The 18,446-nt window shown below is 34.0% G+C and overlaps 1 protein-coding gene and 1 long non-coding RNA gene across 2 annotated transcripts; both read right to left on the bottom strand.

Moving 5' to 3' along the window:
* Positions 1 to 483: 483 nt before the first annotated feature.
* Positions 484 to 10,083, bottom strand: LOC136806311 (uncharacterized). The gene is made up of 9 exons (XM_067062865.1): positions 9,893 to 10,083; positions 9,553 to 9,621; positions 9,197 to 9,235; positions 8,950 to 9,012; positions 2,321 to 2,370; positions 1,723 to 1,795; positions 1,326 to 1,354; positions 905 to 936; positions 484 to 628 (listed from the first exon to the last, which is right to left on the bottom strand). The coding sequence occupies exons 1-9, from the start codon at positions 10,047 to 10,049 to the stop codon at positions 532 to 534; spliced, it is 609 nt and encodes a 202-aa protein (XP_066918966.1). The 5' UTR covers positions 10,050 to 10,083; the 3' UTR covers positions 484 to 531.
* A 1,835-nt stretch (positions 10,084 to 11,918) lies between these two features.
* LOC136806304 (uncharacterized) lies at positions 11,919 to 16,369 on the bottom strand. Its single transcript, XR_010846552.1, has 3 exons — positions 16,265 to 16,369; positions 15,652 to 15,787; positions 11,919 to 11,980 (listed from the first exon to the last, which is right to left on the bottom strand). It is a non-coding gene; the product is annotated as an uncharacterized lncRNA (long non-coding RNA).
* Positions 16,370 to 18,446: the final 2,077 nt, after the last annotated feature.

Here is an 18,446-nt window from a genome sequence, read left to right as displayed (position 1 = left end):
GCTAGGTAAGAAAAAAAGTCCTCCTCACGGTTAGTGCCCAATGTATTCCCATGTATTTTATTTCTCTTTTGTTAGTTGCGAATAATTTCTATCCAAAATCAGTCAACATTGAAAGAATTTTGAATGCGCGAACCTTATTGGTGGTCTTATTTTATTGTTCAGTCTGGTTCAGTAACCCGGGGGGGGGTACTACCCTTGTCGACCGACGGGGGTGCTCCGCTGACGTTCGAAAAATGGACCCTACGTGGGACTCGAAATTTGCAAAAAAAGTGACCCTGAATGGGACTGAAATTCCAAAATTTTCTCAAATTTTCTACTTTTTCCCCAAATTTTCCAAAAATAGGCACCCTACGGGGGACTGATTTTTCTATTTTGGTGTTTTTGCGACCCTACCTGGGACTCGTGGAGGTCAAAAAAGGTACCCTGACCAGCGGAGCATCCCCGTAACCCATCTTGCCCAAGTACCCCCCCCCCCGGGTTCAGTAAGCAATTACTTCCATTTCTCTCATTTCGCTACGTATCTCGCTTTAATTAAACTAAAAAGTAACATTTTTGTTGAGTAACATTAATTTTCTCAGATTTCGAATTGTCAATATCATTGTCTTCTTCGCAGCTTGACACATTTCTCCTGTAAAAGATACGAGAAAAAATCCTGAAGCACTTTGATGTCAGACCCAGTAGTGTGGTGGTGATCACTCTTATCCTCTCTGTCTATCTCCCAAGGTTAAAATATCGCTAATATATTTCAATTTGAGTTTCCTGCGGGATATTAATCCTTTCAGTCCAAAGATATCACGCTCCAGATCCTAGCTTTGGTGCAGGCTATATCTCCTGGACCAAAATGTTTCCCAAACTTCCGGAAAAAATTTGGGTTTAACGCATATTATTTAATTAACAAACTTACAAATCAATAATGTCAGGATCGATAGCAGAATTCTGAAAAATACACCAAAAAGATTATATGTTTATTAGATAATAAAATAAATACACGCTTTTCTTTTTTAAAAACCAGCAAAGTTATGCTCAGACTAAGCTGTTCCTATTTTCTTTTGAAACTTACCAACTTGTTTTTTTAAGATTACCACCATGTGCCCCCTCTATAAACACTGATTGGATAATAAAATTGACTTGAAAGTTGGTACATAAAATAAAATCTGTGCTATGTTGTGAAGACATTCGAAATGCCATAAAGATTAAATTAAAAGACATTAAGTACTGTTAAAGAATTTTCACAAAATTTCTATTTCTCAGCCAAAACGGCTATTGGTTCGGTTAAAAATAAATTTTGCAGTGACTTTTACCAACACGAAATTATATTTTTTTACCTCAAATCCAGCCACGATTTCATCAAGTTCTATGAGGTTTAAAATGAAACGAGCATTATGAATCTAAAAGCGTCAGATAGAATACATAGATCATTGTATTTACTTCATATTTTTGGACAGTACTGCAGTAAGAAAATCTTCCCATTACCTTAAGGGAACTAATTTACGGTAGAACTAATCTTTGCGGAACTACTTTTCGCGGGAACTATAGTTCCGATAAATTTGATTTTTTAATGAAATCGGCAAAACCCCTAGAGTAGAAAAATGATTTCGCCAAAAAAAATTAGTTCCGTTAAATACGCAAATCACATCTCCTCACACTGCGAAAATTACTTCGCGCAAAAATTAATTCCCTTCTTCTTCGAAAATGCTGCTCATTTACAAATATCACATTTACTTTCAGCATGTTGCAGTAATGATTTGTCATCTATGCTGTGCATCAAGGTTTCGAAATGATCCAGCTCGGCATTCTAAATGAAATGCAACGACGTTTATTTAATTGATTGATTAATCAAAAATTCAATTCAACTAAATATTTTTTTTACTTAAACTTTTTGATTCAAATCTGCTATTTCAGAGAAAGAAAAGGAATAAGGTTTTCACTCGGACATAGAACCAGTTTAGGGAGTCCGGAAAATTATTTGGGATTTCTTTGACAACCAACTTTGTGTTTTTCTGAATCCAAGCCAAAAGTTCTAATAAATTAGAAAGAATAGGTCTTTATTCACATTCAAAGTTTCTTCCCTGCAGAAATTCTAGCTATTTCTTTAGGGAGAGCTATTTAAGGAATTCGAGGTTCAATCTGCTATATCCCTAGAACCGCCTGAAATATGTAGCTGTAATTTTCAGCGTTGTCTCATCTTACTGAAAGGATCATCCTGTCAAGATTTCAGCAAAATCTGAGACATCAAAGTATCACACTTTTTGAAGAAATTGATTATTCAAGCATCCGTTTAACTTTTCCACGATGCTATAATTTATTAAAATAAAAATACCATTTCAAGTTGTTGACTCTTCTGATTTGAAGATTTACTATGATAGGAATCTGAATAGATGAAATAGAAAGGATAAGTAGATGAAAATGAATACATATAGTCAAAGAAGTATTGAAGCTTCAACTATTCAAGAAATGTAATAAACAAAAAGAGACACAACAATTCATGCTCAGGATGAATATTCATAAAATGGAAACCAGGTATGTGATATCAAATGATGACAAAGATCTAAACTATTTGTACATAATTCTGATGGAACAGAAAAACAGAAATGGGACAATGGTGTATTCTTCGGAAGTATCTCAAAAGCAAAAATGCACATCGTGATCTAAGTCGACCAAAAGGAAAGAAGCAACTCAATGTGAGAATAAGTAAAAATAAACACAAATACAAGTAACTCAATATGAATCAATTAAATATATTCAAAGAAAACACAAACTCTGTTCTTCAGTTTTCAACCTACATAGGATTTCGGCCAATTTCGAAAATATCCTCCCAAATGATATAAACAGGGTAATGTAGGTAGGCCTAGCAATGTTGATCAGATATATATATGGTGAAGATCAGAGATCTGACCTCAAGGAGAGAAAGTGTTGAAAATACTAAATAAAATAAAGATGAAACATAAAAAGGCACTAATATTTTTATAACTATACGTTTTTTCAATTTTTTTAATTTTTCTAAATATATAAATCAAACCAATCAAACATATTGTCAAGAAATGAGAATTTTATGCGAAAAAGAACCAACAAACCAATAGACATAATTTTAAAAAGCCAAGCAGAAAAACACAAACACCGAAAACCACTCAAAAACCCAACCAATGCAATCTGGAGTCCCTGACTTGCGACAGGCGCAGCTGCTTTAAACACTCAGCCTCCCCCAGATTCCATAACCCTAAACCGACCCGCAGTCCAAACAAACTAACAAACATAGAAAAATAAACAAAAACTCCCACACAAATACAAAGAAACAAGAACAAGCAAGACAAACGACAAAATACAAGTATCAAAAAACACAAATTTTCAGAAAGTAGGCCCAGAACCCGGTTCGACACCTAAAGTCCGTCCAGCCATTTATATATAAATAGAACTAATATCTTTCAGACAGTCAAGGACACCTTCAAATTAGCCTATCATAGGCTGATTAGCCTATCATAGGCTATTTAGACTATTTTATATAGGCTATTTAGCCGAAAATCGATAAAAACCTCGATTTCTGATGAAATATAAATAGTCGCGTCTTCTCTAAGGAATACATGGTTTCTCATTGTCAGAGAAATGTTCATGACAAATTTTGACTTTGGATCAATTTTGGTTTAGGAAATATTCCACTTTTTGGTACTGCGCATGCGTGCACATGCGCAGGGTAAGAAAATCGGGCTTTTTGAAAAAAAAAATTTTTTTAAACAAATATGTGTTTTCGTACACGGCACTTCATTATCAGAAAATTAGCTTCCCGGGGGGAGGGGGTACTTAGGCAAAAATAGGTCCTGGGTATGTGCGGACGGTAAGGGTTGCGGAACGAACGTTCTGTTTTCGCAAAGCGAAGAAATCTCAAAATGTACAAGAAATCGACTCCATTATTAATGCAGAATTAAAAAAACAAAACTATTAAGACCTTACATTTCACCTAGAATTTATTAGTGAGTCATAACAATAATGCCAGAGAAGAGGGTGTTGGAAAATTAGAAGACAAAAAGTCGTTTGTGCTCAATTTTGTAATACTTGTAGCTTTAAATAAATAAATGTCCCCGATTAAAAGGACAAAGATATCTGTTCTACTCATGAAATACAAAATTTCACATATTATTATGTTTTGGTTTGGTTGAAAAATATTTTGTTGTTATTTAAAATTCAAAAATATATATTATATTGTGTTTTTCAGTGTATTTCGGTATCTAAAAGGGTAACACAGAGAGTATTTCATACGGGGCTTTTGAGCTAAAAATAATTTAATGAGTCTGAATGAGTTTTAAAAGATCCTTCTAGAATTTTTCAACACAAGTTTCAACATACGTACCGGCTGTGAAATCATAAAAACAATAACACACTGATGTGTAGTTTAGGAAAATTGTAGTCTTTCTCGTCATTATGACATTTTAACAAATATCGCCAAATTAAATCCCCGCCAAAATTTCAAAAACTGACCATTTGCCAAACTAAATCCCCTCCAAATTTAACAAAAAGAATATATATTAATGTAAAAAATAACAAGTTTTATGTATATTTTATAGTAATTTTTATCCATTTTTAAAAGTGTCTCAAAATTTGCCAAATTAAATCCCCGCCAAATTTTATGAAATTGATCTATCATCAAATTAGCTACCGTCAACTGCTCTTGGGACTTGGGACAATTGGTCAAAACATGGGTCTGTATTTTCACTTACTGTAAAATCGAAAGAGAAATCGTTTATTTTTAAATACGCCGTTCCTTAGCTCAAATCAAATGACTTTGGAGGTTCGGTGAAATGGTGGTCGAATTGCTGTCCCATGTCTTGTCAGATAGTCCCAAGTTAGAGCACTTAACGGCAAATCCCTGTCAAAAATTGTATTTTGGTCAATTGCCAAATTACAGTAAATCTACGCTAAAATTTATCCACTTAAGGTATATTCTAATGCAGCGATCACAAACATCTCCATTTCACTTTGCCAGTAACATGCTCAAGAGTTTTGAGAAAAATGCTTCTAAAGTGCTTATTTTATTTGAGAAGTATTTAAAGTGTTTGAACTGAATAATGACCACCAGCACCAGTGAATTTGAAATTTTCTACTACTGTCTGAAGAAGATTCAAAATAAAATGGAGGTGTATTAGTGATTGCTGCCTTAAAGTTAATGTCATTGAACATCATATGTCACAAAACATTCACAATTTGACCCCCTTCTTGTGTTGCATTAATACGTACATAATAAGCGTTTTCTTGATCTCAAACCACAAGTCTTTCTAATGTCATGTTGAATAATCAACATAAAAGGGGTTGCGGAACGAGCGTTCTGTTTTCGCAAAGCGAAGAAATCTCAAAATGTACAAGTAATCGACTCCATTATTAATTAATGCAGAATTTAAAAAACAAACTAATAAGACCTTACATTTCACCTAGAATTTATTAGCGAGTCATAACAATAATGCCAAAAAAGAGGATGTTGGAAAATTAGAAGACAAAAAGTCATTTGTGCTCGATTTTGTAATACTTGTAGCTTTAAATAAATTTCCCTGATTAAAAGTACAAGAATATCTGTTCAATACAAATTTCCACAAAAGTAAATAACAAAAATAAAAAATTAAAACTCTAAAGATTATAGCATTGTAGCATGGACGTAAACATTGGGGTATCAACATAATAATCAACATCATAGGGGTATGTTGATTATAAGTGTAGTCTTTCTCGTCATTGTTTAGATTCTGTAGCTTTTAAACATGACATTGTATTATAGACTTTTTGATAGTTAGGATGTCCTAACTAAAAATGGTAAAAATGAATACCATTTTCACAAAAATGTCACTAATTTATAATTCACTACATTCTCTAGTTTCCATACATTCATGCAATCAGAAAAGCTAAACATGCAATGACTTCGAACCCCTTGAATAAATACTTCATACCTTGTGAATTAATTTTGGTGAGGGTTAAATTTGGCGAATTCGGCAAATTTTAACAAATATTGGCAAATTAAATCCCCACCAAATTTCAAAAACTGACCATTTGCCAAACTAAATTCCCGCCAAATTTAACAAAAAGAATATTATGTAAAAAATAACAACTTTTCAGTATATTTTATAGTAAATTTTACCAATTTAAGTGTCTCAAAATTTGCATTTCGCCAAATTAAATTCCCGCCAAATTTTATGAAATTGATCTATCGTCAAATTAGCTAAATCCTCGTCAAAAAATTGTATTTTGGCCAATTGCCAAATTAATTCCACGCCAAAATTTATCTACTTAAAGTATATTCTAAGGCGGCGATCACATACATCTTCATTTCACTTCACCAAAAACACGCTCAAGAGTTTTGAGTAAAATGCTTCAAAAGTGCTTATTTTATTTGGGAATTATTTAAAGTGTTTGAGCTGAATAATGACCACCAGCACCAGTGAATTTGAAATTTTCTACTACTGACTGAAAAAGATTCAAATAAAATGGAAGTGTATTAGTGATTGCTGCCTTAGTATATGTAAAAGTTAAAATGTCATTGAACATCACATGTCACAAAATATGATCACAATTTGACCCCCTTCTTGTGTGTTGCATTAATACGTACATATTAAGCATTTGCTTGATCTCAAACCACAACAAAGTCTTTCTAATGCCATGATGAATAATTAAGAAACTCCTGCAAATATTTTGTCTGTTCTTCACTGCAGCGTACCTCCTCAATCAGCCTCAAGGAATGTTACTGACCACAATCACTCAATATTCGATATGGCATATGATCTTTTTCGTAAAAGTGTTACTCGAATAGTCAAACAGTATTGGCTGACAATGTGACAAAAAAAATCATTGTTTGGCAACAATACCTGCTGAATGTTAAGTTTAACGACGAGATAATTCCAGTAAAATCATAGGGTCGAAAAAGTTAAAATATTTCGAAATTTCGAATGTTGTTTTATAAATCTGATTTGGCTGTTGCAGATACTGTATTTGGTTTGATCAAGCAATAAAAATAGTTTTCCATGAGATTAATTGATGTAATAGTAATGGTTACTCCAATCAATTATCACAAAAATGTGCCATGAAGTTTGAATGCCACAAAGTAAACAACCATCACACCGTTTATGGAAAATTTCAGCAGTTGACGACAGCCACCACCATCAGCAAGTGGAGGATAGGACAGCCCTCACCTCTCCCAGAGGAAGTGGTAAAAAAACCTCAAAAATGATACTCGTTTAAAATTTCCAATAAGTGTGAACAGCAGCAACGTCATTTTACAAGCAAAATATGCCTTCCAGCTTAAAAAATCAGCAAGATCCTGCCTTGACAAAAATCGCCATCTTTGTTTATGTTTCGCAAGTGTGCAAAAGCGAAAGTAGCAGCAACGAAAACAGACATCTCGCACTTGATTGGATTGTCAAACTCGATATAATCTTAGTACCACTTTGTACCACTTTTACTTTTTTTCAAAAGTATGTATATTAAAAACAAAAAACAACAAAATCAGTACCAAAATTTTACTAAATTTAATTTTCAATAAAATTTAGCTTCTTTTCGCTGGCTAAACAGGTCCCATTCTTCAATTCAGAGCAAAGTCGATATTTTTCGTTTTGGTTCCGCAATTAAGAAACTTCTGCAAATATTTTGTCCGTTCTTCACCACAGCAGCGTACCTCCTTATACCTCAACCAGCCTAAAAGCGTTTTTGTTTACTATATAGAATACGTTGAACTGTGTATTGACAACATGACAAAAAAATCATTGTTCAGCTGAATGTAAAATTTAACCATGACATGACATTTCCAATAAAACTATAAAGTCTAAATGTTAGAATATTTCGAAATCCAGATGTTGTTTTAAATCTGACTTGACCGTTGACTGTTGGTTTGATCTCAAGCTAGCCATTAATAAAAATAGTTTTCAATGAGATCAACTGATGTAATAGGAATGGTTACTCCAATCAATTGTCACAAAAATTTGCCATGAAGTATGGATGCCACAAGAATAAACAACCATCTGTCAGACCATTTATCGAAAATTTCAGTTGACAACATAAAAAACAGCCACACATTGTCACACGTCAGCAAGTTGAGTGGATGGTAGGACAGCTCTCCTCTCCCAGAGAAAATGGCAAAAAAACTTCAAGAATGATACTCGAGTAAAATTTCCAATAAGTGTGAACAGCAGCAACGTCATTTTACAAGTAAAATCCAGCTTAAAAAATCAGCGCGCTCAAACGCACGTTCCGCAAAAATCACGATTTTTAGAAAAACAATTTGATTTTGAGAGAAAAAATTACAAAAAAGTCTCACTAAGGGTAGGAAATTTTTGAAAATCAGAGAACATTTTTCGAAAAAGTCTCTCTAAGGGTCACTTTTTCACTAAAATTTGGTCTCTCTAAGGGTCGGTTTTCGGAGGTCCCGTCCGCACATACCCCTCATTCACCAACCCTAGTACCCCCCCCCCCGGATTAGCTATAATGGCCAATGGATAATAAATTTATTCATATTTCTGTTTCCAAAATTGAATGTTATATCAGTTTAAGTGAAAAAGATTCTTTTGGCTTTGGGCAATGAAGTAATGGTGAAAAATAGACGCGATTATTTATATTTCGTCAGAAATCGAGGTTTTTATCGATTTTCGGCTAAATAGCCTATATAAAATAGTCTAAATAGCCTATGATAGGCTAATCAGCCTATGATAGGCTAATTTGAAGGTGTCCTTGACTGTCAGAGGAGATGATTCTAAGAATTAAATTTCCAAATTCAAGCTTCCGTTAATTGACATTTATAAAACGAGCACAAAATCGCTACCTAATTCAAATTCTATGAAAAGTTACAAACATTTTAAAAATCCATTATTATTTTAGTTAGTTGTTCCTGGTCCTTATCTAATGATGATGGGTGATGATTTGAAAGAAAAATTAGGTTTGTAAAGTCAGAAAATTTATTTGGAATAATCTAGCAAAAAAGAAACTTACGAGGAATTTCCGATATGATTTCGATCTGCTCATCATGTAATTTCCGTAAATCAAGAGATGATTCTAAATAACAAAGACCATGAATTGAATTCATATAAGTTATTCATTGTGTGGATCTCATCAAAAAATCAGGGAGAGTATATAAATAAGTGACCAATCAGACGCGAGGGGGTGGGGTCAAAGAAAGAATGTTTTTATGACATTTATTGCTTTAAAAAATTGGACAAAATGTTTTAATTGTGTTTACCCTTGGTCGCATGTTTTGATTCTTCTTCTTCCGAGGAACCTAAGAAATCAAGAAAAATATAAAACTATCAAATGATGAGAGGTAATTTTTAGCCTTTTTCTTAACAGAATAAATTTTGATATTTCCTTGTCTGATTTTCTGTTCCAAAAGTATATGTAACATTTTTTTAAATTTTCTCAGCAACCACTCACATTATATTCACAAGTCACATATCGTTGATATGACTGCCAGTTGATGAATTTTTAGAACATTTTAACCTTGCTGGTTTCAAATCTGTATATTTAGATTTTTTTCATAGTGTGCTTGGAACTAAAGTTGCAGCCCTTTACTTAAAGTAGCTTTAGTATGAAACTTACAAAGAAGTGACAAGGCCTGTGTTTCCTGCATAGATAATCCATGAGTTCTGGACAGTGCCTTTGAAGTCTCTATATAATAAAAATTGTTTGTTATTTTTCAAATGAATTCTGTACTTTAAAGCAGATAAATTTTAAGGTCGACAAGAAAAATCGGATATTGAAAATTATTCAGTCGAGCTTGATATTATCAAGCAAGGGGGTGTTTAAAAATGGGGGGGGGGTTAATAATAAGCAGGAGCGGTGGGTGCTCGGCACGAAAAATCATAAAATGGGGTGTGGGTGTTTTATTTCAAAAATGACACCCTAGTATTAAGCAAACAAGAGTAAAACTACAGCCCACCTTCGAACCTTTTGTCGACAATAGGCTCGTAATGTTCTCCAATTTTGTGGATGTGGATCGGGCAATTTGAAGGCAAATCAGTTTTTGAAGGCTTCCGATGCCCAATCAAAATGAAAGACCCGTCTATTTCACGACGCCATAAAAAGGCATTGGCCATTGTTACATTGATTAAAGAATTGAAAAGAATTTCATCTCCGGCTTGTCGCGCGTAGCTTTTGTTTTCGATGTATTGCTTTATCTCTTCCTGAATAACCACGTTCCTCTAAGATTAATATTTTCCAAATAAGTTAAGCCAGGAAGAGAAATATTTTATCATGGACCTAGTTATTGACCTACACCAAATAAATCTTCTCTCATTTTAGAGATGCATGTCGTTAAAAATCCAAGTTAAAAATGAGGTGAAACGTTAAAGAAATATCAAAATACCTCATTGTCACAAAAGAAATCACGCTATTTGTCCCCGTACGATGCAAAATCTTTCAGCACCATCGTTTTCAGCGTATCATAGGTTGGTTTCATGCAAGACACTTCGGATACATGAAGAGCTATCTCAAAAGCATGCAGAAGGCAGTGACCATCACCGGGAACTTCGATCACAGCATACTTACTTGGGTCACGTATATAGCTAACAAAAAAAAACAATCATATCGAAAGCGAACAAGACAAAAAAACGATCTAAGGTCCGACTGATCCTGTTTTATTAAAATCCTTATGTTTTGACTCATGTAGACAGGAGACCCGTCGTGTGTTTTTTTATAATTTGATGTACACAAGACGGGTTCGAGCTGTGAGTCCAATATTGGACTCACACTTTTTACAGTGGGAAATTCGAATTTAGCGCTGTCCTCGCTTACTAAAATTAAAACCAAATTTCAAAAGTTGCGCTTTCTCTAAGAAAGTGTGACAAGTAAAAGAATAACAAAATTTGATTGGCTATGTTTTCAACCGTTATTAGGATCTGAGAAATTCAAACTCTCAGCCCATACCATGCTATACATTTCGCCATCAGTTTATCAAAGAAGAAATCATAGCATGGATTCCCAGGCTATGACTCACGCTATTTAAATGACCCCGGTTTAAAGCCGTTATCTGCCTTCAAAAATGTAATTGGTATACAAGGTCAAGATGCGACAATAAGAAACAAAACAAGGAAGAAACATGAAGATATGAAAGATATTTAAAGAAATTTCAAAGGAAGAATTTTTTAGCCTCTCACATATGCGTTTGATGTCACCCGTTCAAGGAGTAGAAAGTCCATTGACCCAAAGAGGATTTGAAGTATTTTGTAGAAAAGGTTGCATTGGATTTATTTTAAAGAGTACGAAATGCTAAATGATTTTTAATATCGCTTATCGTAATAATATAAATGAACGAATCGAAACCCCTTACTTAATATTCTTTACATGAAACTAAGAGTACCCCGGGGAGTACCCATTTTCCTGGGTTAAAGAGAAATTTATGACGCAAGTTTCTGGCTTAGATTCTCTATACAGGGTTTTGTGGAGTTTAGAAGTAAGTGTATGGAGCTATCAATTAAAGAAGATATTTACCCATTCACTCCGAAGCAATCGATGTTGCTTTCAAAATGATCAGGAAGCTGAAAGGAAAAAACAAGAATGATAAAAGTTCGTCAAAGCTTACATTGTATGTATTGATAAATCATTATAATAAAAATTTGGTCTTTAGACAGTTGGAGAATGACCCACGCAATAAAATACATTTAACATACATGGATCGGTTGTAATAGCCAAAACAAAAGTTACCGTAAGTTCAGGCTGAATGTTTAAGACATTTTGCATTATATTAACAGGTTGCAATGCAAGCAAAAATCTTAATCAATTACAAGTGTAATTGAAAATGCGAAGTTTTTGCTGCGTTTATACTTTAATTCTTAAAATAGCTACATTTAAAGTTTTGAACGAAGATCTGTATATTTCATACCTAACGAAAAAACAAAAAGAAATAGGGCAAACTACTTCTGTTCTGCAACTGCTGCCTGTCTTTACTTTCAAATGATATGCATTACCTCAAACTCAGATTTAATCTTTGGTACTTTTTGTGGCTTTTCGTTGATATTCGATTTGGATTCTATAGAAATATCAACAGTTGCAAAAGAGTAGACTAAAATTCAGTTTCTTGGATATTTAAAAACGATTGTTATAAAAGGAATGCATCAGGTCAGGAATCACTGCCTTTATCCAACCAACTCTAACGTAACTTTATTCGTATTTTGATGCTCTAAATTGCGTAAAAACTAGACTAGCAAGCGTCTGCCTTTCCTTGGACACAGCAACGCGGGAATAGTGCTTATAATAAAAAGTTCTTAAAAAAAATAGAAATTGCCGCGAGAGAGTGGATTGGAAAGACAGACTAGTTCCAAACGGTGCAATACGGGATTTTGCTTCAATCTAATCTCAGGCAACGTTCCCTCAAAAAAGAGGGAAGATAAAATGAATGGACACGGCTTATTTTTTCTTCTATTCTCATCGCAATATTTGAGTTTCTCGGAGTTATGGATGAGAAAAAAATATAAACACAAACAGAAAAACGTGGCGAGGACTTCTCCAACTTCTTTGCTAAACTGAGAAGAGAAGATTTTTAATGCTTTTAAATTTTTATAAACACAGATTTAAACTGTCTTGGCATTCTATATCTCAGATACTTTATTCATACATTGTTTTTGGCTTGGTTGGGACGTTGATATATTCAAAAAACAAACAAACTTTTATATGGATTATACTTTCACTTTTTCATGTGATTGTTGTGATTGAAAGATTTTTTGATTATGTATGGTTATAAACATTCATGACATGTTTTAACAGCTGGCATCTTTGAAATTTTGTTGGCTTGGTATACGTTGGTAAATCTATAGTGGAAGTGCAGTATTTATGACAATATGACACATCTGAACACAGATTCCATGACTGCATGCAGGATACTTTTTGCAGGGAATGTTCAATATGTTTATGCTCACATTCATTGGGTAACAGATCACTGCTTTTTCTATAGTACAAGTTAAACTTGATAACTTTATCCCAGAGAATGTAACTCTGAAATGGCTACAGAAATCCTCAAAAATTAAGATGGAAAGTATGGTGGTGCGATACATGGTGTGGAAATGATGAAAAGTGAAAGTGGTAATTTGGAATTTAAAAATTGAATGATTTTTATACGAAAACAAAATTCTGACAAGCTGACCAGTGAGACACATCTTGGTTCTATTTGTGAATGAAAATAACAACATTTTACATTGAGATGACTGGTTTTCTGGGTTTTCGGATGCCCGGCCGTTGTTTAGCTGGATTTCACTACCTTGAAATTGTTAGATGTACGAGGATGTTTTGGGTTTTCACTAATGGCAGACTTCCAGGGGGCACTTAGGCAAAATTAAGTATGGGGACATGCCGCTGATCAGGGTCCCTTTTTCAGACTCTAGAGATATATAATAGGGTGCCAAATTTGTACTAATTTTCAAGATAGTAACCCTGACTGGGTCGATTTTTGGTCATTTTAGACAATTTTTACAGTGAGAATATTAGAAATATTAGAAAATATTTGAATTTTTCGTCTACTTTAAGTCATTTTTGCCACTTCACAGATTTTTTTCGATTGAATCATTTATCGTTCTGAAATGGTACTAAATTTACCAAACATTCATATCTCACAGGGTCCACTTTTCAAACTCCAAAGCAGGGCACATCCCCGTCGGTCGTCAAGGTTGGTGCCACCCTCCCTCGGAGCTTACTTCTACCTTGTAATTTTTTGTTGTCCCCTGGTGTTGTTGAACACGTTCAGACTGAAATTTATACCTACTGTGAAAGTCTTTCAAAACTTATACTGCTTATATACTTATAAAATTTATGAAAATTTTGATTGGACTTTTGCCAATTTAAAAACAATCTACTTGGATTTGGAAGTAATTTTATGTAGCTATACTATATATAATTTTTATAGCAAAATTGGAGCTCAATATGAACAAATACATATAATTTTATGTTTTGTAAAAGCTGTTGCTTTTTTGGAAATATTTTTCTTTTTGGCTTCTATAAAAAAAAAAGTTGATCCCTGATCCCCTGATCTTTAATATTTTTGATGTCGTTTTTCTAAAAAAATGTTCATCTTTTTCTTTTGAAAGAGATTTTTCCCCTTATATGAATATTTTTGTTTTGGAGTACCTAGCTGGTAGGTACAGCTCAGTTTATATTCTTTTCATTCAGACAAACAAATCATACTTTTTGTGAATAGTTTTATTTAACTCTTTGTCTTGTTGTTGGTATCTTGTCTCAAGTACTTTCAATTTTTTCAAAATAAAAAAGCTTCTAAATTGACTGATATTCCATTGTACTCACCTTCTTTTATAATAAATTAAAATCAAAAAATAATCAGGATGTGAGTTTGTTTTGATTTGAGTGAATTGAATTGTATATCCAAATGTTGCACTATAAGATGATAAAACACCTCTCATTTAACAAAATAAAAAACAAGTTTTCAAAAACGCTGTTAATTTAGTTTAGCAATTAGTTTTTCAAGAGTCTCATTAAAAAAAACATAATAATAAAGTGTAAAAAGTACCGAGTTTTGTTTACTTTTTTATTCTAATCCGTGAGAGTGAGTGAGCACTCCGCCGCGGTAGAAAAAGCACTCCACCGTTTATTTAGTAAATAGCGCCTTTTGGAACTAGTCGTTGTATTCAGTGAACATATATAGAAATAGCAATTGCAAGTTTAATCTGCAGCGAAATACAACGATGTGGTTTACTAGTCTACGTAAAAACACACTCAAAAAACTAAAATAATTCGAATAAAGGCAAAATTTAAAGATAAAATACTCCTAAAAAATTATTGACGGGGGGGGGGGGCTAAGCACCGAAATCGAAAATCCTGAATATCTTAAAAACCTTTAAAGATGTAGAGTTCTTTAAAAGAAGAAGTTATATAAAAAATCAAATAGGTAAAACTAGATGGTTCCAGTCGTCGCAAACGCAGGTTAACAGTTTTGCTTGCACATCAAAAGCCTTTAAAATACTATAATGTGGGTTAATTCCTGACATCGTTTTGGCTTAAAATGCCGAATACAATAATAAAAATTATACTTCTAAACTTTCTACATTAGTCAAAATTTTGTGTCTGTAAGCCTCGATGATATGCCTTTTTAAGATAACGGAAGTTTGTGTTCAATGAAATGCCATAGTGACTCTGTCAAAATTATCGAGGGTACCCGTCGTTGCAGACACCCAAAGGTGTCTGAGGTGGTGAGAGGGTTGCTCCTAGGAAAGAAAAAGCCTTAGTTGTGAAGGAGAGGTTCGCGCTTTGCGATTGAGCACTGACGGTTTTCCCGTTTGTTGGCTTCACATGCGGACAGCTTAAGACCGTGGCGCATATGCAATGCAACCAACATTGAAACCTTTTTAAATAATTTTAGACGAAGTTTAATCATCAAACAACAATGTTGGATTTTGTTGCGTGTGTTGATATGAAATAATTCGAAATCGTGCAACAAAAATGCAACACCTTTTTATTTGAAACTTTGTGACGTCGCAGTACTTTTTCGTGAAATTGACGTCAGAACTTTTTTCGTTTACAAATAGCAGTGTAGAGTCTTCTCTAATCCGAGTTTTCTACGCTTGTCAAACTTAGCGCGAGACTTTTTGTATCGAAGGAGGATAGGTTTTCCAGCCGCGGCGTTCAAATTTTAGAAACCTTAATATGTTACTGGGCTAGCGTTACAGAAGATTTTCATAAACTCAGTATAGAAGATACCATTTAACTTCTTTTTTCTTGTTAACCCTATCACTGTCTTTCCTGATCCTTTCGGTCTTTTTAACCTTAATCTTTGGAGGCAGCTTTAGTTTTGATACTTGCGATTCTTCTCCATTGCAAACATTCGTATTGCTTACTAAAAAATAAAAGAAGCGTTCAAAATAAGAAAGTTTCAAATTCTTCTCTAACAAAATAAGATATACTAAGAACAAATTAAAAATTCGAAAAAGAACAGCCCAACCTGAGCCAAAATTTACTGGACCTTATTTAAAAAAAAAGCTTGTAGATAGAGTAAATATGGTTTTTAAAAGAATTTTTACATTTAGTTTGAAAACTTGTCCGCTATTGTTATAAAAGTTAAATAGATTAATCGCACAAATTATGAACAAATAATGTTTCGATAAAATCGATAAAAATAGGCCTTTTCATAAATTACGTCACCAACAACACTTGCCTCGCTTTGAAACGATTACCAAGGTGATCATCACCCTTGAGACCTCATACTTTTATGAAAAGAGTGCACCTCTAAAAAAATCTGTTGGGAATTTGTAGCATTATTTCGAAAACGAGACAAGTGTTGTTCCTGACGTAATTTATGAAAAGGCCTATTCACCTATTGGTTTTGGATCAGACTTGACTACATTGGTTTGGCTGGATTTCGTTAGTGTGAGAATTCGAAATTCTTCTCCATTCAGCCATATCTCTTCTAAAGCTTTGAGTTGGCTTATACGTTCGTTGAAGATAGTGCCCCCAGTCTCCGAAGCCAAACTTGCAAGGCTGGTTAAGAGATTTAAGCGGACGGCTTGGGGAAGTGATCGAAGTAACAGTACCAGAAGATGCAACTTGTTTTGTAAACAACCGTTGGTGCTCAACAAAGTACTTTTTAGACCAACGGTTTTCACAAAGGCTTTCGTCGAACAGAAGGTCACACTTTGGAAGGTTCACGCAATGGAGCGAGATAAAAAATATGCCTACATGGCAAACGCATTGAATTATAAAAATGACAGCGGCAGGAATCAATAGTACTGTTGCGAACATCTGTTTTGCCAATGGCAGAAAGCTCTTCACAAACAAAGTCAGCTGAATATGACGTCAAGTGGCTCCTGATAGCTTGAATATTAGGATCACTTGGAGCTTCAATTCTTGCTTCCAGGAATTCGTTAGCGACTTTCAGGTATCAGCGCGCAGTGAGGAGAGAACCGTGAAAAAGTCACGCACAAACTCTTCTAAAGAGCTTCGATGACCGATGACTGACTTCAATTTAGAGTTTATACTCTCAAGCCGATTGTTAGTTGAATTCAAAAAGTTTCCATATTCGGCTTTAAAACATTTCACCCACTCATTTGAAATCGGCTTCCAATTTTAAACATAAAACTGCCTCAATTTTGGACAGTCGATAGCCATAAACTCGTCGTCGTCGAAAGCTTCCTTTGTGTGAACATAGCAAAGGTTTTGGAAAATGATTTTTGCATTCTCGTTAGTGACAGAGTTCAAAGAAAGATTACTTAATTCACGCTTGAAAGTTTTCAATGCAGGAAACAGACAAATGAGTGTGGGGACATTTAGGATCTCAATGATTCGATTACGCTCGATTAATGTCCTTATCTGCCATTACTACTCTCAGTCCATCAGCAGGATTTTCTTTTTTGAATGTTTCGATCAGCCAAGTTAAATTTTCTTTGGTCTCGTTGACCATAAGTGCAACCCCAACAACTTCACTTTGGCCCATCGAATCTTCCACAAGAAAAATGTATGCTGGCAATCGAAGTTCATTTAGCTTAAAGGTGGCATCGAGAAAAAGAATTTCAGGGAAATTTGCAAAGTCTAATTTCATTGATTTGTCCTGAAAAAACATGCCCAAAAATTCATCATTTTCGTTTGTCCTGAAAAAACATGCCCAAAAATTCATCATTTTCATTGTGGTTGACAGTCACCGAGCGACCTTAAAGAAAGAGAAAACTGTGGTTTTACTTTTTAAAAGGGTTAAGTTGGAATAATGAATATACCTAAATAGAAAAATCCATATTAAAAAAAAATACTTCATAGAACACAGTTATTTTCAAATTGCAGAGAATCTGGTAAACGGCCGTTACAGGAAAACGTCAACCACGATTCGAGTTAGTCTATGCCCGGTTGAACCGCCTCTATGGGTGCTATCAAATGGTCCATGGGTTGCGGCGCTCCTAGTTCCCTACTAGCCGTACACAGTCCAAAAAGAGCGTGATTTAACGTACCATTTCCTCTGGAATTGACCTAATGAATATATCCTCGGCTTCTCCACTAAAAAAGTAAAAATCTTATCAACAGAAAAACAAACTGGATGCTGATAGAACCTACCTGTAACAAAGTAATAAGTAAAAATAGTTCAAAGCGTAAATGAAAAACCCTGAAAAAAATAAACAAAAGAACGAACAAAAATTCATGAGCAAAACTTGATCGCAACTGCAGAAACTCAAGGAAACCCGTTTTTCCCAGACATAATCAGCAGTTTTAGAAAGTATTGGGAATTGCTACAAACAAATATTTTGAGTGAAAATACAAAAAAAATTAAGAAAAAGTCCAAATAAAATTTGAAATCTAAAAAAGATTTGACAATATCGGAAATATTTCCGACTGAAAATTATTTTTGCGAAAATCTGGCTCTACTGTCACATTTTTGACAATTTTGCATATTTGTGCCAAAAATCGGAAAAAAACTAAGGAACTAATCTTGAAAAAAGCTTTTCATGCAATATAATATCGATGAAAAAAACACTATGCTGAGAAAATAACAAAGTAAACAAAACATATACTAA

This window comes from Clytia hemisphaerica, unplaced genomic scaffold (assembly GCF_902728285.1).
Source record: "Clytia hemisphaerica strain Z4C2 unplaced genomic scaffold, Clytia hemisphaerica genome assembly, whole genome shotgun sequence".
Lineage (NCBI taxonomy): Eukaryota > Metazoa > Cnidaria > Hydrozoa > Leptothecata > Clytiidae > Clytia > Clytia hemisphaerica.
This window is presented reverse-complemented; position numbering and strand designations above follow the sequence as displayed.